Raw genomic sequence first — 24,956 nt, 5'->3', positions numbered from 1 at the left:
ATTGATTTTTGATTGGAATGTTTACTGAAAAGACATGCCTTGTGGAGTTACACAATTTCAAACTAATTACACTGTCAGATTGTTGTTCATAAGATTTGGAACAGTTATGGGCCCCTATATAGTTTAGTGGCGTAGGATTATAGTACTTTTGTAATTTCTTTGAAATTTTGTAACATGAACTATAAAGATTAAGCTAGTCCTTCTAGTGAAATGAATGGTGCACGCATGTGATTTCAGACATATGCCTCTAGTAGAAATTATTTGAAAATACCTGATGTACAGCACCAGTGGTCAAAATGCCAGGACACAAACCAATCTGGCCATTCTTCCCAGTACAGCATTCACACTTGTCCCACTGCACAGTCCCTGAAGGAGGATGTCCAGCATCACAGAAGTCTAATTAGACAAGCTTGCTGTCAGTATGGTATTACTATTGGGCTCGGCAAATAATGTTTTCTAATCCGAAGAGGCCCGATATTGCGGGATTCCAACAGGGCCCAACTGAGTAATGCCGCATTCTAATTTGCTTGTATCCTGTAGTGCATTATTTCAGCAAGACTGTGATCATAAGTGACTATTCTAATTGCTCTGGTCCCAACTGTGTGGCGTTCCAGTTTGCCTAGCTTCAGCCTTGCCTTCCTTCTCTCTCTACCCCTCTTCTCTGGCAAAACCTTCGCCGTACTGACATTCAGTGTTCACTCTACTGTAGTTAAATACATTTGCACTTTAAAAATATGAACATACCATGCCATTGTTTTTATGTACACCTACATAGGGATGTATTATAGAAGCCAATTTGTGACATAGAGGTGGCACAATTGTAGTGTAATTATACATATTTCGCTTTCTTTGGTTTTTAATGTGCAGCTTTTAGAGTACAATTATCTTTGGTAGACACTCTTCACAAATAGCTAGTTTGTTGGATTGACAGAGGAGTCGGCATAGAACCTTTCTTCTTCAGCTTGACTCCCTAGGCTTTAACATGAGCAAGAGGCCTTTATCTACACACCTCCTTCCTGGAAGCTATTCTTTCTTGAAGCACTCATGTTTTGATTGCTAAGAATATACTCTTCATTTTGTCACATGTGTACGAAATGGGTACAGTTATCTGTCTAAATCAGCAGAACGTTTTTTATTGCTTACTAGAAATGGTTTGATAGGATGTTCAGTTGTTAGTAGAGCATATAGCGATTTGTTTTCCAGACAGTTATTTTAACGGGGGGGCATTACATTTTCTTTTTTCTTTTTAGATTATTCTTCAATTCAGATGCTGAATACACCTTGAGATGACTGTGTATGATTAAACGTAAAACCATGAGATAAGCTATCAATGAGAGAAAGCCATTTGGCTCATTTATCTCTGTACTCTAGGTTGTGTTAGTTTGGTGGAATCTCACAGCTTTTACTTCTGTGATGGTTTTAATGATACTCAGCTTTGCTTTATTTTAGCACACTTTTGCAGCTTATTTTTATGTCCTGTATCATTTACCCATTTCCCCATTTCTTGCTTCAGAGCAAGAAAAACAGTTAACAGTTTGGGAGCTTTGATCTTGTATAGCTGGGGACTGTTGAGGCTTTTCTAAATAATTCACAATATTTACCTGCTCTTTTTTCTGAGCTATTTGTTTTTGCAATTAAGCCAAATATAAGTTAAAACAGAGGCGTGTTGCCATCTACTGGATTTTTAGTAGTACTTCAGTATAACTTAAATAGTTTTTACTGAAAAAAATGGCTAAATATATAGAAACATTAATTATGCAAAAGCAAGGTAACTTTTTAGGTTTTGTAATACAGCACACCTTCATGGTTATAAAATATGAAAACACCTTTTATTAATCAGCTTACTTTTCCTGTTAAAAAAACACACAGGCTCACACCTAACAAATCCTCAAATCACTGGCCTTAAAATATTTTTGGGAACAAAAAATACACTAGTAGAGTGACAAACTGAGTTTTTGTTCTTTGTACTTAGGGTAGCTAATTATTTCATAATCTGGAAAAAACAAGATTATAATTATTGGCTCCTCTGTCCTCATAAAAATCCTCTTTGGCATTTTTTTTTGAATCTGCATTTAGAATTGAATACTTTTGACTGGCTTCCATTCAAGTGTAGCCAATGTCAAAAGTTAAATTAAACTGATCTAGTGACTACTGTTCTTGTATGCACTTTAAAAAAAATACAGAATGAAGAAAAGCCACAAAAAAACTAAACCTTATTTTTTTTCCCTTGGTCAGTTTAAAGTGAGGGTGTTGAGCAAGCTGGCTGCAGAACTGAGCAGGCATATGCCTGAAAAAGTGCCAGAAGACACCAGCAGTATCCTGAGGTCCCCAATGCCCGGCACTGTGGTGGCTGTATCTGTAAATCCTGGAGACACGGTAAGAGTTCCTCTTTCCTATTGCTAAAAAACCATAGCCAGACTAGCGGTGGAGTTCCGAGTTTTACAACTCTTCGCAAGAAAGGGATGCGTTGTCTAATGTTTTAATTATTTGTCTTTTCCTCTGCATGGCGTGTTTTCTTTCTTGAATAAATTTCTACATGTAATGTAAAACAATAATTAGTAAGTTAGATTTATAAGTGGTTAGAACAGTTTTGATCCTCTGTTTTGAATTATTGTTCTATAAAAGGTTATTCAGTTAAATTAATCCAGTTTTTTAAGGTACTAAATGGCATTAAAATGGAACAAATGAGTATTGGAACAAAAATAATTTAAGTTTGAATGTCACTCAGTTTTATACAGTACATGTGCCCATGGTGTATGGAAATTGTTTAATAAGGTGTATTATCTGGCAATTTAATTTGTTATAATTATAATAAGTATTGATAAAAAATGCTCATTACTAAATTTAGATCATTGTTCTGTTGAAAGTGAGATTTACTGTATGAGTCATACTTTAAGAGCATGGCAAATAATTTACAGAATGTTAAAAACAATTTGTTAAAATTTACATTTGCAGAATTTTCTGAAAAGTTTTTTTTAATGTGTTTCAATTGCATATAGACGTCAAAAGTAGAGCTTCAAAAGATAATGTTTTACAAAGAAGAATAGAAATATTTAAAACACTTGTGCAAGCACTGTTGTGCCCACTTATTCAACAAGAAAATGTGTATTTTTTTAGCGCTGTAAGAAAACAATATAAACCAACATACTTTTATATGTTTTTATAAATTCCCTCTTTTAAAAAGTCACAACATTGTTTATCATCTTGAATTAATATATCCTAATTTATATGACACATCAGCATTGTTGTTTAATTTTAATGTTTTTGCAAACTGAGAGGTAATCTACCTTTTTAAAATGCTATTGTATATTATATTTTTTCTATAAGTGGCTACCAAACCACTTCAAGTTATTCAAACGGCAGTAAAAGTACAAAATTTTAAATTAGTGCCTGAATAGTGCTCTTTATCGTTCCTAATAGCGCTGGCTGTTGAAAGAGATCCATTATAATTTCATGGCTGAGTTGCTGTGAAGGAACAGTGCACTCTGTAAAAAGGCTGTGTCAACTTTACTTAAATTTACCTGAAATCTGCCTTTCACTGTTTAAAACTTCTGCTTAAATGAATGTTTAAAGACTAGGATAGCCTTTCACGTGCTGTTAAAAGAAATTGTCAGTAGTCTGTGCATGTGTTCAAAGACGAATAGCAATTTATCAAGTGTAAAGAACTAAAACCAAACAATGAAACAAAAGGCTGGGGTTTATTTTTTGCACACATACAGGCACACACACATATATAAAGCAAGATGAAAACTGTTCTATAAAAGAAATCTGCATTTCTATGTTCTGTGCATTAAGAGTTTGGTTCCGAATTGTACAATGAAACAATTGTTCAAACATTCATGTGTTTGGAAAAGGTGCACATAACATTTTGTCCAGAAGGAACAAGAGTAAAACCCAGATTATAACGAGTCATTTCAAGAAATATTTAAATATATACAACATTAACGACAATGAAGAATTATTTTACAGCTAGATAATACTACATAAAATATATACAAATATATACATTACAATATGCATTTCCTTTTAAGAGTCTGAGGTAAAAGTGTGTCATTATTATCTAAAATTGATACTCTGATATTTAACATACTGTATGTGTTGTTAATATTATTGTAATATAGTATATTTTCAAGAAGTTGGTAGAAACTTAAAATTAAATACAAAATATTCCATCTAGTGATTTACAAAATTTTAAATTGGATTCTTTCTTCCAAATAAGTACCAGGGTCTTAGATTTTAGGGACTTGAGAAAAGAAATTGAAGAATTGACGTTTCATCTCGCCACTCATAATGTGAGAAGAAATTTCTCATGAGCATCAGAGACATGGTTTCGAGGGTTTTTCATTAAAAAAAACTGAAGTAAATACAGTGGTTTGTATGCAGTATAAATGTTCTGTAAAACTCCCCCAAAAAATCCACTAGGAACTGACTGGGATGAAGTCCAAGTTGTTCAGAAAAAGTTTTTTTTTCTTCACTTTGCAGCTGTTTGCCTTGTGCTTTGAGGAGCTGAACATTTGAACAGCGTAATCTGTGCTCCCCTGACCTAGGCTTGTCAATGTTAATTGTGTGGCTTTAATTACAAAAACACATTTACCATGTTGAAAGGGGTTTAAGTTAAATCCTTCCTCTCCAGCCCAAACCTCATGAATTAAAATGGAGACAGGATAGTATCAACTATCTGGGTTAAATGTGTGGTACGATGGTCTGCCCTAAGATTACTTCTCTTCCCCTGTCCATCACAGCTCTTTTACCCCAAGTTCAGATGCTCATTAAGAGTTGTCTCAGCACTTTGCACGTTGTGAATGTCTTGTTTTTTTTTACCGCAGTACCTGAGTTTTCTTTCTTTCCACTTTTCTTGTTAAGTGATTTACTGGGCTGTAAAAAAAAAAAAAAGATAAATTGTGAATTTGAGTTTTTCTTAATTCAGCCCTATAAAATAAAATACCTATATATCAAGTGGCACATGGTGGTTGCAAGGCAGGTTTCTCCAGAATTCATTCTGGATTATGTTTAATATTGCTACTAAAATCCATAACATTAGAATAATCGCAAAGTTGAAATAATTTCTTATTTTCATGCAGGATAAATAAAGCTTATTCCACCTTGTTACAAGATTAGCAGTAATTGACAATATTAATATTCTCTTGCAAATTCACACAAGGTTGTTATGCTTCCACATTAATACACACTCATTGTTATGTTTTACAAGCTCATTGTTATGTTTCTCCACAATATGCAAAGACGGTATTTATTATATGAGACCTTCATGCTGCTGCTGTTCCATTTTTTATTGTAAAGAAATCCTGTGCTTTTGTCTTCAGGAAACAATTTATATCGTATCAAAGAGGTAGGTCTATTACTTATGATGCTTCCTTTGTCAGTGGTGTTTTTCAATAAATACGTTTGACACCCATCCTAAGGGCTAGCTACAGTATACCGGTTTGTAAAACAGGGGACGCATTACGTAGCGTAATAAATCCTAATGAGGATAATATGTTTATGGTAAAATCCAAAGAACAATAAGATTATCTCAATGATTTTTTTCCCCAAAAGCAAAAAAACAGTATTGTGTAAGATTTTTCATCTTCCAGGAGGGCTGGGTGACACTGAACTTTTCAAACTTTAAAGTTTGCATTGGGCGCAAAAGAAAAATCTCTCTTGGTTCTTGTAAATCCTGTTCCTTAGCAGATGATTGACAGGCTGCTTAGAGAACTATTGTAAACGGTATTTAGTGAGCTTGCAGAACCCCTGTTGTTTAAAATGAATTTTATGGAGATTTCAGTTAGTCACATGAGTAAAGCAGAGTCGGGCAGATTTTGAAACTCAGTTCAAATTAATTTTTAATTTAATGTTAAAGGACAACAGTTTATAGTTTTTTTTTCTGATTGGCTGTTTTGTCCTGTTGTTTGCAGGAATATAGAACAATAAAGAGCTTGCAAGATGGAATCCAAAAACTAGTTATGATTGTGTGTATACACACATTGCCTACCTTCGTGTGGACTGGGACCAAACGTAGCTCTAACAGATCTAATTACAATGTATGGACTCTGTAGAGTGGAACAGTTGCAAATCTGAGACTGTTAAGCGCTTGGCTAACAATGCTTGGCATTCAATAGAAGAAAAAATCTGTTGCGGTTTTTCTAGCGTCTCCTAATTGTGAGTTAGCACTAGCAAAATTACTAAATGAACTGTGAGTGACAATAAACAAACTGTCACAGTTCAGGGATGTTGTGGACAAAGAGGAGTGTGTATGTTAACTATAGGTAACAGCACCTCGACTTCTGATTACCAGAGCAGGAGATTTCTCAAAATGATCAATTTCCAGCATCTCGTCGTCGTTCCCTTCAGGAATTTCCAATGTGCCAAAACTGAATTTAAAAATCAGAAGTTCCGTGTGACTTTATTTGGAATAAAATTGTATATTAGAAATATTTACTTAATTTATTCAGATTTCTTAGTGTTCAGCTGGGACTGAGTTAAATAAAATTAAGTTGTTAAATATCACTTCCGTTGTCTAAAAACACTTTCATTTTTTTATTTTAAAATGTCTTGTGGTTTACCTACTGTATAGTATCTAAAGGTTTTTATGCTTTTAGAGCTATTTTCTTTCTTGAATGCTGATAACTTTTTATAAGATAACTTAAAAAACAGATTTTTGGTTGTATTTATTTGTATCTGCTTTTTACATTCTGCACCTAGGCTGGAGAAATGGGCTACTGCAGGAGGTTTTCACTCAGTTTTAGGAAAACAGCGTTGGATGTAAAAGGGGTATGAATATTGTGAAGAATCAGAAGTTTTTTTAATAGATGTGTTCATTTTACAATGCTAAAGCTGACACCTTCAGGCTGTACCATATTCTGTCTTAAATCCTTCCGTATCTGAAAAGCCACACTGTCGTGCTCATTTAAGATCTAAAAAGAACAGAAACGTGAAAAAGAGACTTTGAGTCAGGCGTTTTGCTTTAAAATATGAGAGCATTGAAGGTTCCGTCAGAAATAATTAGCCATCTATAGTAATTGAAACGCAGCTAGAGAGACTTTAATTAAACCCTTTTTTATGGTCTCAAATTAATTTAAGCATTTTACACTTCTGGGTTGGTTCTAGTTTCAAGTCAAAATCCTTTCTAGTGTTTGAAGATTTGTACCACGGTCTGGATTGTTTCCTTTTAGAATATTTTACCCCTTTATCTCTTAACATACTGCAGGGATGGAATAGATGAGGTTAAAAGCTTCCTCTGTGTTTTGGTCATTTGAAGAAACAAATGAGTAAGAAGAATCCTAAGTGTTTTTGTTACTTGGAAGTTTATCTGGATTTTAAAGTTCAAAAAAGAGGACTCATTCATATATCAAATATGATGCAAAGAATTATTGGTTGATATCTCTAACTGATGTAGATGACTCAAAAGAATTTGAAGATACTGATTATATTTGCTCACATGAATGCAGTTTTATTAGGCTTAGAACATCTTTATCACCTGAAAATGTGACTATATTGTGGGTGAACAGTGACTGGAAGGTCCAATTGAACTTTAACTACAGAGGAATCACAATTCGGGATATAAGTAGTCCATCCTCTTGTCTCTTCAACACATACTTTTTCTGCTATTGTTACTCATGAAGAGGCTTTTTAGTTAGAAAATTCAAAATAAGAATAGTAGGAGATGCTACCCAGAAAAGTGTTCGCCCTTTTATTCTCCCCAGGAGAATAAAAGGCACTTGTGTTTTCTTCATGCAATGAAGTGTTACATTTTATAAATATGAATGTTTGCACCAAAGGGAGACATTTCTGGTTTACATTGGAGTGTGGTCAGTGCCAGTTTCCTTCTTAGAGGGACAGTCGGCTTTATGTCTTATTTTTTTAGGTTTGGATGTATTTGTGATGCTTCTGAAGCTTTCTGTCAGCAAATTTCCTTTAAGGCTTCTGCGATTTTCTTGCGATTTTTTTGATTGATTTGAATATGTGTAAATAAAATCACTGCATTTGCCTTGCAAACTCCCAACACCCAAAATGAAAGCATGCCGTATACCTATGGTATTTACAGCCATGTGCTCTGATTCCATTGTGAATCAAAGCACGAAATAAAAAAAAATCAAAATATTAAGAATGGCTCGTTTTGATTAAAGAGAAATCTTTTTAAAATGTGAAATCTGATTTAATAAATGCAGCTCCTGAAGTGCCCAGATTCTTTACCTATTTCAAGAAAACCATTCCTTTGCTGAGTGTGATGTGCTTTTTTTAATGCATTTGCCAGCCTGTTTTTTTGCTTCTTCAGTTATTTAGTTTGTGACAGGTTCTTTTTATGGGAAACAAACTTGGGCATTTTTTGTAAAGATTTAAAGGTGTTATTTAGCAATTTTGTTTTTTGAGGGTTTCATATTTAAACTGGTAGTGGGCATTGATTCACTACCACAGCTGATCCAGCAAGGGTCTCAGCTTTAGGTGTGTTGTCAGGGGCACAACCCTTGGTACTGTGCCCTGGACACCACTCCACCCAGTCCAAACACACAGCACGGCAATCAATGGGACAGTGTTGTATGCTTTTTGCAGACTGGACATGCCCCTCTGGTTGGCACCTGTCTTCTGGTAGGTGCAGAACAGAGACCTCTGGGTGCTTGAGAACTGGAGTGAGAAATGTTCTGTGATACAGTATCAGTTCTGCACCATAGTGGCCTGTTGTAAGGGGCTGTCAACAAAAAAGCCTTCTCAGTCCTGTCTCCTGCCCTGGCACAGTCCCACAGGTCAAGAGCTGTAATAAAGAATGCTTAAAAACCAGAAGAGATATGCACATGCTGTTCTTTAATGAAAATAATAAAAGTACCAAATTACTGTAAATTATAATCATTAATGTTCAATCATTATAATTTCATTATTGCTTGTTCATACAAAGTTTGCCGTAAAAGATAGACAATTAAAATAATCAAGATTATTTTTCAAGATGTAAAGATCACTAATATATAGCCCAAAAAATAATTTAATGAACAGTGGAGCATTGGGTGTTTTTTGATCAATACAAATTCCATGTAACAATTATGCCATGAAGAATTTGTGGACAACACTGCCTCTACAGGCACCATGAAGAATTACAGGAATGTATTCAGTGTATTTGCTTTTTAACATTAAAACTCAGGTTTTACCAAAATTATTTTGAGCAGGAATTTGTTCATTCACTAGTGCTTGCTGAATAAAGTTGTCAGAAGTCATTTTATTAGTCAATTATTTTTACATTTAAGGCCAGAATAGCTCTGGAATAATCTTACGCTCTGAATTTTGCTCGCTGGTTGTATTTGAGACAAACATGGTTTTTGTTTTGTAGTTTAAAAGAAGGTATGCCTTTCTTCAATCAGTTATTATCAGTCTGCTGAATACCAATGACACTCAGAGCCACCATGTTTTAATACTGCATTCTGTATTACTATTCTAGCTGAATTTCTTGTCTGATCTTCATTTCCTTAAGCACTTTGACATAGTAACACAAATGAGGATGAAAAGCAACAACAGGCCAACTGTACTGCTCGGAAATGCTTTGGTTACATTGACCGAAAATAATTGAGGCTGATTTTGCACAATTTTAAAGGGAACAAATATGGAAAATAATTTTGTCCTCAAGTATGTAAGAGCTTTTGTTTTATTTTCCTACCAAACGTGATGGAAGAGAGGCAGGGTGCAAAATAGCCTAATTAAAGGATTTTCACTCTGCGTAGCAGTCAGCAGGGTTCAGAGTGATCCTGCTTCTTGGGTAGTTCCACTACGACAGAACGAGATACTGGGGTGGACCCCTGTAACCCTCAGAGCCTTCTGTTAAATTTGGCAGAAAAAACATACCGTGGGCCAAAGAAAGAACAAAGAAAAGAGTTTGCCATAGAAATAAGGATCCCCAAAGAATGACTTAATTTGTTCTAATCTACAGACCGATTTGGTGCTTACTCTAGCAATGAGACATTTGAAGAAGCAGGAAACGGTTTGCCTTTAATTGCCTAAATCATTCGGAAGTTCTTCATGTGTTGCCTCTATACAGCAGATGCTGTGCATTAATTGGCCTGTGCAGGCCTGACCCAGGGTTCCTTGAAGAGGGTTTAAATAGCTTATTTATTATTTGGTATAACCTGGCGTACATGATGTGTGCTCGCAAGGGCTGTATTTCACGGTCTGCAGTTTCTAATGTCATGTGGGCTTCAGAACCTGTGTTTCTTTGGTAATGTACTAGCAGCAGGTAAGCTCTAAATACCATCCATCAGGCCCTGATTTTTTTTTTTTCATCCGGCTACTCTAATGACTGATGAACCTGTCTTTTGTATGAATGTTTAGCACTGTGGAAAGCCATATGCCACTGGCACTGTTTCCTATAAAGCCTTCACAGTTGTGGAGTGGGTACTGAGGGAAGGATGGGGGGAAAACTGAGAGAAACAAAGGAGGAAAAAAAAAAGACTGAGGTTGTTTCTTTCGAAGCAGCCATTTCTAGGTAGAGATCCTAATAACCACAAATATAGCCAGCACCAAAACCCCCTTGAAAATAAACACTAGAGCTGCTTACGATTTTGGCTTTTTGTTTTATATCTGTAGCAGTACAAGCTCGGGGAGCTCTGATGTATTTTTCCATCTGTTCCAAGCAGACCACAACCCAATGAAGTAGCCACCCCCATCTGGGAAGACCACAGCTGTTACTGTAAACCTTGTCCAGTAACTGTATCACCCTGTATTCGCCTCTCTAAAGGATGAAATTGAGAAGTTGGGCACTGTGCAGTCAGGCTTTGCATCTGCAATTTCAGACCTCTTTAAATAATTTTTCATGCTCACCAGAAATGAATAATGCACACGTTGACTGGCGCCAGTTAATAAATTTCCGTTTCAATGCACGTTACTTTCAATAAGATTTTAGTGGCTTCATTTTGTTTTGCAAAACAGCTCTAAGGGTCCCTGCTGAAAATTATTTTCTGTCTCTCAGAAGGCAAAAGTAAATTTCGTTATTTAACAATAGGGCAGTGTAAAGCCGATCTCGTACGAAGTCAGCTGTTGCATGGGATCTTCGATTTGATACATATTTGCTCAGCTAATTTGGGTTGCAGCAGTGTACTTTTGATTCCTCCTACTGATTCTTGTAGATTTTGTCTCAGCAGTAACAAAACAATCCCTTCGTGAGGTGGAAAAAATAAATCTTTTAATGATATGCAAAGGGGAATTCTGAATGTATTAGTCTTGTGTCTCATGCATCCTTCAAAAAGTTAGGAAAAAAAATTCTCAGGGGAACGGACTCAGTCTCAGAGAAAATGGAGCTTGAGAGATTTCCATATAATTTATAACTTGATTTAATTGTATTTCAAACACTTGCCAGTAAAACGGGGAAAAAAAATTGGCAGCCAATATCCATTATAGTAATTCAGTATACCAGGGCAAGCAGCTGGCCTCTCTGGATTTTTATTTCCCATCAGAAACAATTAATCATGGGCTGGAGATATCTGAAAGTCTAGAAATTGTGGCAAAATACTGTGTGACAGGCAAGCCTTCTTATAATGCCAAAATGTATGGATTAAACGGGCTTCCTTCAAGCTAACTCATTCTGGTGTCAGGCAAGCTGCTGCCTAATGAGTGCCAGTTTGATAATCAGATGCGAATGTGAACCCTGACCCCATGTCAAAGGAGAGGATGCAGCAAGCTGGATGAAAGATACTGATTTTAAATCTGCAAAATTTACATCAATTAGATTCAGAGTGGAGCAGCACATCACAGCCGATTAGTTTTACCAAAGAGACTTAAAGGGCTTGTGACCGTTTTATAAGACTTACACCGAAGACATCCTGTCAGAATCATTAAATGTTTTCCAGAAGACTCCTACATCTATTGGCCAGATAGGATCCGGTAAAGAATCCACCAGAAGACAAAAATTCAGACTGTGGTGGTGAATCCAGAAAGTGGGGTTTGTGTAGTTTTATGAAAATAAAACTGAAAAATAAAGTGGGTTGGATGATATACTGTAACAGTGCACTGATAAATGTAATTGCATCTGTTTAACAACTTTCAGGAGTTGGTTTTCAAATTTTACGACGAAAATAAATCTGACCTCCTTGGGGATATATGAAAATTAATGTGGCTCAATTTTTCGGTGATGACCAAGAATTGTGTCCCCTCCACCACCCAGAGAAATTAGGTCTTCATATGACGTACAAGGTGTGCCATTGCATGGATCTGTTGTTGGCACTTAAAACCAATCTTGCAGTCTAGTCACAATGCCTTTTAAGACTGGAAGAGTACACTTGCTCTAATTCATAAAACCCTGTTAAACCCACAGGTGCATATGGTCATCTCCCATAGGTACAATTAATTTCTTAATAGAATGTTCAAGTTTAAAATTACAGAGAAATATTGTCATAAATGTCATTAATAATTTCTATCCATTTGATTGCTTGTTCATAGGTGGCAGAAGGACAAGAAATCTGCGTGATTGAAGCAATGAAAATGCAGAATAGCATGACTGCTGCCAAAACAGCCAAGGTAAATATAAGTTGATATTTCACCACTGCCTATAAATTGCATATTTAATCTAAATGTATTGGATTAATAATATCTAGAATTTTCATTTTTTCCACAGAAGAAAACTGAAAACTGTATATAACTAAAAAGACTTTTAGGTCACGTTCTCTGTGCAATCATTCCTGATAAATAGATATGGAAAAAGATTTAGGCCATTTTAAATTTTAAAAGGCTGTTAATGTATTCAGAACTGCATATTGCAGCAATATTCTAAAATGTTTTTTTCATATTTTGCTTTATCGCTGGTATCACAGGTTAAGAGTGTCCACTGCAAGCCTGGGGAAACTGTTGGTGAAGGCGATCTCCTTGTAGAGTTGGAGTAAAGACATCCCTTCTTTAGGATTTTTCAATCGTCTGGGACAAAGCCTTTCAGGTTTGGAAAGAAGAAATATCAGCAAGCTATCAACACCATAGTTCAAACATTCCCTTCTGGCAATTTTTTATACAGACAGTAATTTATTACTGAAAAAAATGCTGATTGTGAATTATTATTCCTCTTCCTCTGAACTTTACTGTTAGAATATGTACAGTACTGTTACAAATCGAAATCTCTAACTAATTTCCCACTGGATGAAATCAATAGATTCAAGTGCCATTTAAGATCAAAGCTAAGTCTTTTATTGTTCTTTCAGAAGATTTTTTTTAAAGCCTTACAATGTTGTTTTTTAAAATGCTTTGTAAGTGATTTGATAGAGTAATACAAGCAGCAATCTTTCATTCTAACTACCTCCTCCCATTGACAACAGTTTTCTGATTGTCCCAAACTACAGTAATCACAGGTGCCGAGTGACTCCATTTGAATGACACTTGTTTCCATCCAAATAAAGAATCACTGGTACAAAGATTTGTGCAGTATTGTCCCTTTATATCAAGATATAGATTATAAGGAAAATATATATATATATTAATTTATATATATATACTATATAATATATAATTAATATATTATAATTCTCATTTCATAGAATTCTAATCCATTCTACTTTTTTTTCAGGAAACTTAAGACACTCCTTAGTCTAAAAAATCCTATGCATGCTTCTTTTTATAGCCAATAATTTTCAAGTTAAACCTGCAGTGAAAATAGTGTCCTGGTATTTAAAATAAACCTGCTCCCTGCCTTAAGGTGGTTTAAAGGGGAACTGCAATGCTATTTTCATATTTTGGGGTTAGAAAAAATCAGCACTGATGAGTGCATTTCAAACCACAATAAACGTAATATGTACAGAGTAACTTGTAAACCTTCAATTTACATCACAATTTCCAGGTATTCGCAGTATCATTTTCTGCGATTCAGAACACGGCACCAAAACCTCCAGTGATGTGAGTGGCCCTACGACATTGTAAACGAGCAGAACTGGGAATACATCTCTTATAATAGAAATATTTCTTCCAATTTCAACATGGTTTTGTCGAAAACTACTACTTGTTAACTCTGCATGCAGATCACGTTGGGAAATTTCTGAGTTGAAATGTCTGCTGCACGACCTGCTTTTATTTGTTCACCACATTACATTAGTCATTATGGAGACTAGCGGGGAGGAAGGGCCGAGTCACATCGCAATTTGTCGGAACCCAAATGCGAGTTTGTGACAACATGGCGATTTACTGTACTTTCACAGAGTTCACGATTTTGTGCTTAATTAATTGTAATTTTTATACAATCAATGAATTCATTTTGTTACCTAGATTTAATAACTGATCTGAGAAATTGGGACTGCAGTACCCTTCATCTCTTTTTACGTTCAGTGTAAATCAGCCCATGATCACCATAGGCATCATAACTGTCAAAGCAAGTGAGGTTTAGCCACTCAGGCTGGTAAGTAGTGGTGCTGTAGGCAAAGGCTTCGATGATGCTCCCAACAGTTGGCGTTACTTCCGACAGATTACTTCCAACTTTCCACTCCTCTACCCAGAGCTTCATAGGAGTGCGCTGGTACATGCGAGGACAGTCCTCAAATTTGTCCAAGAACTGCAGCATCTGCTTATCCACGTAGTAGATCTCGCCTCTAACCTGCTGCCCGCTGCCTGGCACGTTGAGGAGGAATGGGATGTTGTATTTGCCTGCAATCACTAAGGGGTACTTCTCCACCGTTTGTGCTTTGCCACAGTATTCTGCTTTGCCATTGTTTTTGTCCACCATCTCAAAGTAGTTTGGCTGGCCTTTTTTAAGAGTCCCATACACGAAGATCTGAGTCATTTGTACTCTGGCCATCAAGGGAAGCTGTGGAAAACAAAAAGGGTTGTTTTTTTAGTGCATGCATCCACATTATTGATCGTTATAAAAAAAACATTAAATTAAAGAATGGACTGTCTTTTCTCTGCCTGTTAGCTACACTTTTTCATCAGTCTAGGCAGAACACAAACATTTAGTAGTAAAAATATTTTTGTTTAGCACAATTTATTTTTGGGCCTCTTAATTTATTCCTGTTTTTATCGTTGGATGTAAAAGAGCTTAACATTAGTGCCTACTGAGATCTATAAAGCTACTCAACCTTCCCATGTAGCTTGCTTCCTACATCATATATACCACTGTGCAAACACTCATTAGCCTTACCAGAAGGATGGAAATGAGAACTGCTGTTCTTATTCTTGCCATTCTGTTTTCAGAAAAAATATGTGGCCTAGAATTCTTTCCTAAATTAAAAAAAAAGTGGTCAAAATAAAAACCAGCAGACAGACGAACTGACGAACAAGGCCAAAGTTAGCGACTGAAACATGCAATTAATTCACATTAGGGGATTACAGCTCTTGTGTTCACTACTCTGCAGTGCAATGAATTGTGAATAAAATTGTTCACAACCAAGTAGCTGCCTGTCAAAGTTAATATGGTCAAAAAAGTGGTTCAGTACCCCCTCACATTTCTGTGCATCAAACAGATTGGAGAAATCCTAACTCGCTGCCAAATACCCTCTATTTTTCAGATGTCAAGTAGTGACACTAGCAAATGGGATCAATTGCCGAGTAAATCTGAAAGACAAGAGGATATAGTTTTTGTTTAGCTGCTTGGATTATAATTCACTCTTGAGGGGGTGTAGGGATTGCCAATGAGGATTTTAGGAAATGGGACATTATAACAACTGTGCTAAAATGCAGTGGAGTGACTTTGTTGTGTGTCCCCAGTTTAATGCTCCACACGCACTTTTTTATTCCACCTGAAGAAGACTCCACAACCAAAACATTCTTTTTCTTACATTTTATAATGGATTGAACCTTTACCTGTTCCTAAAAAAAGATATTGCTGCCCTCTGAACTAGTCCACAGAAGAGCAACCAGATACACACCTGGGTTTAAAGAAGTGTCTAAGACTGACAGACTAGAAAAACTACCAGTTCCTAGACATTGATGAGAACTGATGGAAGTGTTATAAAACCAAGTGTTGAAGCAGTTCTGGAACAAGCCATGCAGCCCATGCAGCCTGTGAGTGTGGAAAGTATAGAAGAAAGAAAGATAATTTCTAAATGATTGTAGACACACTGGTTCTGCTACAGCTGTTTCAAAGATGGAAGGTTGTTAATTAGATACGAGTATGAGGAATTCACCGCCCAGAATGGTCTTCAATACAATACCTGACCATTTTTTTAAATTGAGGACAACTACTAAACAACATGGACAACAGTAAAATGTTTAATTAAACAGAAAATCTAAGTGTAGTCCTTTTCATTCTACTCTTCAAAGCCAACACAGACAATACAACTTCTTTTTTAGGAGTCGGTGAATAACAATGTTGTTTAACACTTGTATCTCTGTAGTATCAATAACATTCTAAGGTTGCCATACCAGTCAGTTACACTGGATTATTCAACATGTTGAACGCACATGTTTTCCATTGAGCAAGCCACCCTATTCACTTTTTTTATGTGCAGTTCACATTTGATAAAATCACAGTCTGTCCAGATAGACTGGGCCCCAGGGAAAAGATGCCCAGCTGGGAGTCAGTAGAGGCTGATCCATGTCAGGACTGAAGGAGGTGCATCCTTATCCATTTCAATGGTGAAATGCTATCTTCACAACATGGGGCCATGTAGGAGGGCTGCCATGTCTTTCATTTGGCAACACTATCTGACAAAAAGAACTGGACTTGCAGATGCTACTTCAGCCTTTTGGCATCTGGGCAACTGTCATGTGTTCTGATTGGTCTGTTTTTCATTTAATGTCTGTTGAACACAGTGTGGGTCAAAAAAGGCTCTCATAAGTAAATATATGACACATAAAACTGAAACTAGTGTTCAACTCTGTGTTGTAGACTACACAGAATACTTAGAGCTGCCTGTCATACCTGACATGATGATTGAATGCTTTTGAAAACCAAGCCAGTATATAGAACACGCTCCTGCCCATTTGGGGTAAAAAAACAAAAAACAACATAAAATGAGCAAAAATAGATTAATTACAATTGTCATCAAATCCATCTGCTGTTTCACTTCCTGTCAAAATTTAAAAAAACTGCAATAATCCTGCAAGAAAAAACTGACTTCCGTGTATGATGAAAGGGGAAAAAATTAAAAAGACTATTGTCTTCAGGAAGGAATTACCAGTTGTGATTCCTGTTTTCATACACTACATGGGCCCTGTTTTCAAATGAAACTTTAACCTGCTTGTTAATAACAAATTTCAAACCCTATTGTACTCAAATGCCAGTTTAAAGAGTAAATGTCTGCTAAAGACAGATGCCTGCCATCAAGTGGCATATAGTCTTACAGTTACTGGACCTGTTAAAGTTTGATTTTGATGTGATCCATATGACACAAGAGTAACTGATTACTAATATACAAAGTAGACAATAATAAACTACTATGTTGCATCATTAGACTGTTTAGAAAATATGTCCAGTTTTTGGAGAAAACTGATTAAAGATAACATATACAGTGTACAAAAATGAATCAAAGTAAAGGAAGGTAATAATACAGATGTGTAATGTACTAGAATATTGTTTATTGTTCAGCGTGCTCGCTGCAACTTTTTGTAGCACTAAAAAGAATAACAACTAAATATGTTTAGTCTGGAAGAAAAAGGACTTTGGGAAGAACTGAGAAGGCTTTTTTAACTACTGTACATGTTTTCTTTAAAACCAACACAAACAATCCATTGAAACTAACAGGATACAAAATATACTGTACAAAGAGATATGGGTGTATGAGGCTAACTGCCAAGTCATGCAAGAAATCTTCTTGCATGACTAAAAACCAGATGAACATGTTAGGACAAATAGTCGTCTCTCACCTGTAACCTTACCGTACAAAGATCTGAAGTAATGAACAGTCCAAGTGAAGCATCACAAAACTCTGCGTTTATATTTTATATTTCTAAATCGGTGCAATATCATTCATGCTACCATGCTATTTAGAAGATAATGTGGCAGTCTATTTAAATCGGGTTCCACAGTTCTTTTACAACCAAACATCTGGAGAACAAGTCTATACTCTTTACCCTGACTACGTGATCATTTTCAGTGGAGGTAAAGCTAAGCTGTTAGTCTGGAAAGAAAAAGCCTGAAACATTTTAAAAAAACGATCTGAGACTAAAATAAACACATCCTACTCGCGGAGATTATAACCACCTCAAGCAAAAGACTCGAAAGTCTTACCATTAGGTGAAAGAATGTGGAACTTTGATGGCTTGGGTAATACTCTGTCTCATGCAATTAAAAATTGGATTGTATTATTCTTTAAACTTTTTTTGCACAATAAAATGTAAACGAGTATTTTGTACACTATAGCAGTTATATACAGTATATACTGCTCTTGAAAAGGAACAACTATGTATGCATGTATGTTTTAAAAAATAATCAGATTTTGGAAAATAAAATGATTATGGTGTCATTTAGTGAGTCATACACTTAGTTAACTTGGGCAGTTTCATATGCACTTATTAATGAGAGATGACTGGGTGATGAGGTGATTTATCATGCTGAACATTAAGCAAAATAAAAACTAATAAGGAACAATAATAATAATTCCTTACACTTATACAGCGCTTTTCTGGACACTTAAAGTGCTTTACAGGTAATGGGGACTCCCCTCTACCACTGTGCAGCATCCACCTGGATGATGTGGCAGCGGCCATACTGCGCCAGAACGCTCACCACACTACTACAGTGTAGTGTCCCTGTCACTATACTGGGGCATTAGGAGCCACATTAAACACCCCCTGCTGGCCTCACTAACACCTCTTCCAGCAACAACCTTAGTTTTTCCCAGGAGGTCTCCATCCAGGTACTGACCAGGTTCACACCTGCTGAGCTTCAGTGGGTTGCCAGTTGTGAGTTGCAGGGTCTGCTGGCAACACAGTATATGCATGCGATATAACAATATCTCCTGCTTACAATGAGAACACCACCTTTGTACTACTGGTCTTTTGGAGGCCATTCTAAACCACTTCAGGTGGATCTGAAAACAGAGGAGCCAAGCCCTCCTTAAAGAAATCAAGGCTGTCTGAAGATCACCCTCACTGATGTCAGTGAGCTTGGCCCCGACGAGCTGACCGACAGCTAATTGTTGTGCACAACAGATCAACAGATGAGGAGGTCCAAGACCAGCCACCTCGTCAGAAGTATGTATTCTCTACAGGACTCCACCTGTATGGAGTGATGTCCACCTGACTGCACGGCCATACGTTAATCAAGTCCTGGGAGGTCGCTCATTACCCTTGAGGGGTTAATCCTGACACAGGACAGCACCTATCCTCAACCGGCTTGTGTAACAGTGGTTTTCCTATAGGATGAAAAGCCCTCCCCACCAGGCCTGGGCCTAAATTGATTATTGATGGGGACAAAGTGCATCATCTAGGGCTCAGATACCAGTGAACAGGGACATTCTCTGTGAAAAGAATGGAACAAAATCCCCACAAAGATCTCATATGCAACCTGCATTACAGATATACTCATATAGCTGCTCCAAATTTGTAACTTCAATGCTTTTAGCCTGTGGCATTCACAGCAGACCCCCCTTTTGATGACAAATGTTAATCACCATAATGAATTCATTTATGGTGTTTGTTCAATAAAATGTCAGTGCACCTGCAGTAACATAAACATTTTTACTGATAAACAAATATTCTTACTGACAGCTTTGTTCTAGTTAAAGCTTATTTGGAGTCCCAGTACATACAGTATGTCTTACTTCTCGTTCATGAACTACAACAGACTAGTTCAAAGCAGTTTCTACTTTGAAAAAGTAGTCCCAGAAAATCCCACATACTGTCTTACTTAGCCACCTAGTGGTGACAGTGTGCATACCGCAACACTTCGCTCCAAGTATGTAATATGCACATTATTCGTACATAAAATGTAATGTTTCCAATTTACAAAAGAAAAATCCCTGTGCAATTATTTCATAATAAAAGATTTGTTATGAATTCTGTTATTCCAATATTGTAGATAAAAACTGCCATAAAGGTTTATGTGTGTATACTCTACTGCAGTATTTCTGTTCACTAAATGAAATAGTTTCATTATCAAAGAAACACATCCAACTTGAATGCAGTCTTTAAAATTTTCCTCTGACCTGACTACAAATTCAAAATTATGCATTTTTATGTACATTAAGGTCTTCCTATTTTAGAAACCATTACCACCTCACAGTAAGTAAAGCTAACTACACAAAAGGCAAAGGACATAAGCAGCCATTAAATAATAAACAGTAAAAAAAAAACAATGTAAAGAATTAATTCAAGGTTTAATTACGGAAGAAGTATACAATTACTGTGTTTCACATTATGCTCCACTAGTGCTGTAAGATGCAACACTAACAACTACTATTGGGCCTAACTGGAAATAAAGCTTTAGTGGGTTGTTACCTTGCTGTCGCAAAAATACACATTAAGTTTCTACATTATAATAAAAAACATGGATTAGTCTATTTGAATTGCTGAAAACTATTAATTCATTGAGGCTGCCAATAGCCATGCAACTGCAAGTTTCCAGGTAACTTACAGTAGTCTTGTTGTTTGGATAAACTCCATGTCATTCCAGCCAAAACAGAAAATGTTGCTATCTACAATTCATTCCAAGTCACTTTATGCTTACGGTTTTAACTTCAGAATATCACTAGAAGAAATCTGTCATGCACAGGCTTAGACTTATTTGTACGAACTGCATTAAACTGCTTCTTAACAATCGGCGATAGAAAAAATGCTGGCAATTTCCTTGCTTTGCTCAAGAATGTATTGTACTGTAAGTGTAAACAATTCTGGACCTTTCTGACAGATACAGTTACAGGCCAATTCTTCAAAAGTTTCCTGATAGCTGTAGGAAGCAGGTGAAAAAATAAAAACGCACTGAACTTTAAACCTGAGAGCAGACTGGTTGACTGAAGTTTGTCCCGGGGTCACTCCTCACTCAGTGGTAACTTTCAAGAAGAGCCAGTGTACAAGAGATGACTCCAGGGACTGTATCCTACAGCTCTTTGATGCCTTCATTCTGTTGCTTGCTGTTTTCTTTTCTACCACAGACAAGGGCTTCCTGCTTGGAGTGACCCTTCCTCTCCTTGGTGAACACTTCAGAAAACTTTCTGGCCAAACACCTTTCTTACATTAACTACAGAGGCTCCTCTGGAATGAAGGGCCCTTTGAAATGAAAGGCCATGATCCGCACTCAACAACCCTTCACTCAGAAACTGTGAAATATTCATTTGTAAAAACAAACATTGTTATACTAGCCACTAACAAGGGTCTGCTATCTAAGATATCCACTCCTGAGGCATGTCTCCAACATGGTGCCTGCTTTTGTCATTTGCCAATACAGACAAAACTTTCACAGACTTACGGTGTAACAATATCTATTTGTCAAGACAGAAAAATAAATTTAAATAAGTTAATGACTTCAATAAGTTAATAGCTTAATGTGTCTTTCTTTTTCTAATTAACCTGAAAGGTCAACTACAAAAGCTAATTGGAAAAAAAAAAATTCAAAGAGATGCCAGCAATAACAGTGCGCCTAATTGCATCAGAACACAAATTAATAATATTAGAGCTGAAGCAGCTGTAAAAACACATGAAAGGACAGCGAGTGCTGGTGCGTACCTTCCACATGTCCAGTATTCCATCTGCCTGGCAATATTCACTAGCGTATCTTGCAAATGAGGTATCCAAGATGGTGACTGAGAAGGCTTTTTAGAACATCTTGCTCAGGAACTCCAAGCATTTTAGCCATCTGCTTGAATAAAACCTTGAATTAAAATATTATCATATAAAGTACTGTGGCTATCAAAAGTATTCACTCGCCTTGGACTTTTTCATATTTTACCATTGCAGCATAGAATCTCAATGTATTTATACAGTATGGGGTTTTTGCCATTGATCAGCAAGCAGAAAACACTCTAGAATGTCAAAGTGAAAACAAAATTCTACAGATCCTCCTAAATGAATTATAAATATACTGATTGAAAAAAGAAACGCAACATTTTCTTGAATGAGAATACTATAGTTATAGCTCAGTGTTTTCACAAAAAGTTGTCCAGTTGTTTTAAGCCCTCTGACGAGTAATACAGCTTCTGCAGTGAGGCATTGCAACTTGCCAATCACGAGAAAGCTTGTGAGGTGCACTTTTACCCAACGAGGTCCAGATGAAACAATGCCTGATCAGGTCACCTTTAAATAGGCCTTAATTCAAAATTTAGGTTACTGTAAGAAAAACGCTACACTTAGTCAGTTTTCTGTGCATTCCACAATGCCTCGGATGTCACCGGAAGCAAGGGAGAGTGCCATTGGCAGCTGCAGGCAGGCATGTCATGTGCCAGCGTTGCCAGACACTATGGAGTAAGCCACTCCTCTGTGTCCTGACTGCAGAGAAGGTTTCAGCAGACCAGCAGGACAGATGACCGTCCAAGATCCGGTCGCCCTCAAGTGACCACACCAGAGCAGGATCGACACATCAGACTGGTCCATCCGAGAGATTGTTTCAGATCTGCTACCTGTACTGCTGCTGAAACTGCCGGTACCTCTGCAATGCATGCTTTCATCGGGCTGCAGCTGTTGTCTTTTGGGACTCTGATCTGTTCCTCTCTTATAGCCTGATCAAGCATTTTTCTTTCACATCACGCGAGTCCATTCAGCAAATCTCCAGTGCTCAAGTCTGGCAAGTAAAGTGTCTACTGTGTAACTGTTAAATTTTCATCTTCAAAGAAATCATTACATCTACATCAGGAGCAGGAGGATGTCTTGTCCTGCTTCAATACTATCATGTGAAACTAGCACTGTGCGATGAGGATGCCCTCAATCATTACAAATTAAGTTCTACAGTAAATAGAGAATCCTTGATTGAGGATTATTCTTGGACATCTCTGTTGACCTTGGTAAGGCATCATAACTCCATCCATCCCTTTTCTAATTGCTTCTTCCAATTAAGGGTTGCAGGAGAGCTTGAGCCTACACTGGCAAGCAGGGGGTACAAGGCTTGGTACACTCTGGGCAAGATCACCACAGGGCAATTTTCCCAAAAGTCAATTAACCTACCAATATGTCTTTAGACTGTGGAGGGAAACTAGGTCAACCTGAGGGAACCCCCCAGAAAAACACAGGGAGAACATACAAATTCCATCCAGGTAGTACCCCTGGTCAAGAACTGAACCCAGGGCCCCAGCACTACAAGGCAGTAAATCTTACCACTGTGCCACTTGAATTATAGCTCATGTCTCCCAGATTATGGCCAGATCACCGCAGATAGAGATGAACACATCAGCCTCCAACACACTGATAGCACAAAGGGGCTGTTCTCTGGTTAAGTGGGGTGTATTGGTTCTTTGCTTGATTTCTACCAAATGTGGCATTCAATATGTCAAACTGCCTCAACCCCTTTGACCAATCAACTCTATTACTAATTAGAAGATTTTGTGTTTTTCAATAGTCACAAAGCAGCGAATGTCAAGTTCATTTGATGTTCAGAATACATCAAGAAAATTACACAAGAAAATATCAGTTTAATGCTTCAATGCACCACTACTTAATATACTCATCTTTTTTCGATGTGGCCTAGGAAACGGTGTTATGACCCTGTATCCTGATTTTATCAGATCTAAGAAGCAGGGCTGGGCCTGATCAGTACTTGAATGGAGACCCCCCAAAATGTGGTGCTGGTGGACTTGTAGATGGTGCTTTATCCACCTGAAACAGAATTTCTAAACCAGTGCTCCAGTACAATAATCTGATGCGCTATACAGAGGGAGGTGTCATCCTTCAGATGAGGAATTAAACCGAGGTCTGGAATACTTGGTCTTTCAAGATCCTATAGCACTTTTTAAATGGTTAGAGGATGTTAACCCCACTGCCCGGGCTAAATTTCACTCTGGGATTGTGTAATCCTAATAGCCCCCACTTAATTTAGCTGGTGAAGCAATTCCACACATCTCTACCTGATCTACTGTCCAGTGTACTGATCAATTTTGCTAGTGCAGAGGAATTATAAATTATCGTTATTACTACTTAAAAAGAAATATTAGTATGGAAGCCAAAGTTTAAGAAAGATGGCTGAACTTTAAGGCTGAAGAGCAATTAAGAATTCTTTCATTACGGAAAACATTCAAAAGGCACATTGAAAAGCAAGAGACGACTGTTACAATAACTCCATTCTTCACGGTTACATAACATATACTGTGTGATCATTTATAACATCTGAAAATCACAGCTCCCAGTAACTTGTTCTAATGGCAATCCCATATTATATATTATATTGACAACTATATGTGAACACAGGAATTTCTGTACTTCAGAGTTCATGCATTGTATATACTTCATAAGAGAAAAAAAACATTTCAGATATTTCCTTATTCATGGTTTCAATACAAACTTGACCGTGATCTTTGACCATAAAGGCTTGCAATTTAATCATCTACTCAATGTTTCTGTGGCTGCGTTGAAGCTTTTGCTACAGAAAACTGTCTAAATTTACAAAGTTAGTTTTGACATCCTATTCAGTTATATATCGTTACTTATAGTAAGCATTTTAGTAATGAACAATTACCTTACTTTTTTCCGCAGGAACTTGAAATGTGCTTTCTATGGTTCCTCAACGTGCATTACTGTGACTACGGGAACTCTGTTTGGACAAACAACCTTTTATTGAAAACGCGTCAACGTAAACCTTACCGAAGAGGAGGGCTCCCAACCGTATTTATAAACTATTTAAACCTACAACGATAAACAATACAATGTCATTGAGATTATAAAGTAAGAGTAAGTAGATCTGATATTTTTAGAACCATGGTTTATTTATTACAGTGAGAAACAGAAAACCTACATAATCATTCAGGAATACTCATTGATTTTTTTGCATTTTATAAATTACCATTAAATTAGAAATAAAATATTACAATTAAATAAGTAGCAACAATCAAAGTTAAACATAAAAAAACTTAGAACAATTATTCAAGTTTGGTATCATACAAAAGAAGGTCCATCCGATTACAAACTTCAGATTCTAGCAGAAAAAAAGTGGGATA

The 24,956-nt window shown here is 36.7% G+C and overlaps 2 protein-coding genes across 13 annotated transcripts in view; one reads left to right on the top strand and one right to left on the bottom strand.

Annotated features, from left to right (window-relative positions):
• pcca (propionyl-CoA carboxylase subunit alpha) overlaps positions 1-13,369 on the top strand; it is a 193,249-nt gene extending 179,880 nt beyond the window's left edge. For all 4 annotated transcript variants that reach the window (XM_015363424.2, XM_015363423.2, XM_015363422.2 and 1 more), the window contains 3 exons: positions 2,236-2,376; positions 12,409-12,486; positions 12,780-13,369. In XM_015363424.2, the coding sequence (XP_015218910.1) occupies positions 2,236-2,376; positions 12,409-12,486; positions 12,780-12,848 (288 nt within the window). In that variant the 3' untranslated portion in view covers positions 12,849-13,369. The remainder of the gene's footprint in view (positions 1-2,235; positions 2,377-12,408; positions 12,487-12,779) is intronic.
• Positions 13,121-24,556, bottom strand: LOC102696144 (gamma-glutamylaminecyclotransferase). 9 transcript variants are annotated; one of them, XM_015363428.2, is made up of 4 exons: positions 24,484-24,556; positions 21,544-21,673; positions 15,080-15,159; positions 13,121-14,746 (listed from the first exon to the last, which is right to left on the bottom strand). In XM_015363428.2, the coding sequence occupies exons 3-4, from the start codon at positions 15,119-15,121 to the stop codon at positions 14,252-14,254; spliced, it is 537 nt and encodes a 178-aa protein (XP_015218914.1). In that variant the 5' UTR covers positions 15,122-15,159; positions 21,544-21,673; positions 24,484-24,556; the 3' UTR covers positions 13,121-14,251. The 9 variants fall into 9 exon arrangements, with proteins under 9 accessions (XP_015218914.1, XP_015218915.1, XP_015218916.1 ...); XM_015363429.2 differs by having other exon boundaries at positions 24,479-24,554; XM_015363430.2 differs by having other exon boundaries at positions 21,544-21,676; positions 24,484-24,531.
• Between the last annotated feature and the right edge of the window lie 400 nt (positions 24,557-24,956).

This window comes from Lepisosteus oculatus, chromosome 15 (genome assembly GCF_040954835.1).
Source record: "Lepisosteus oculatus isolate fLepOcu1 chromosome 15, fLepOcu1.hap2, whole genome shotgun sequence".
NCBI lineage: Eukaryota > Metazoa > Chordata > Actinopteri > Semionotiformes > Lepisosteidae > Lepisosteus > Lepisosteus oculatus.
This window is presented reverse-complemented; position numbering and strand designations above follow the sequence as displayed.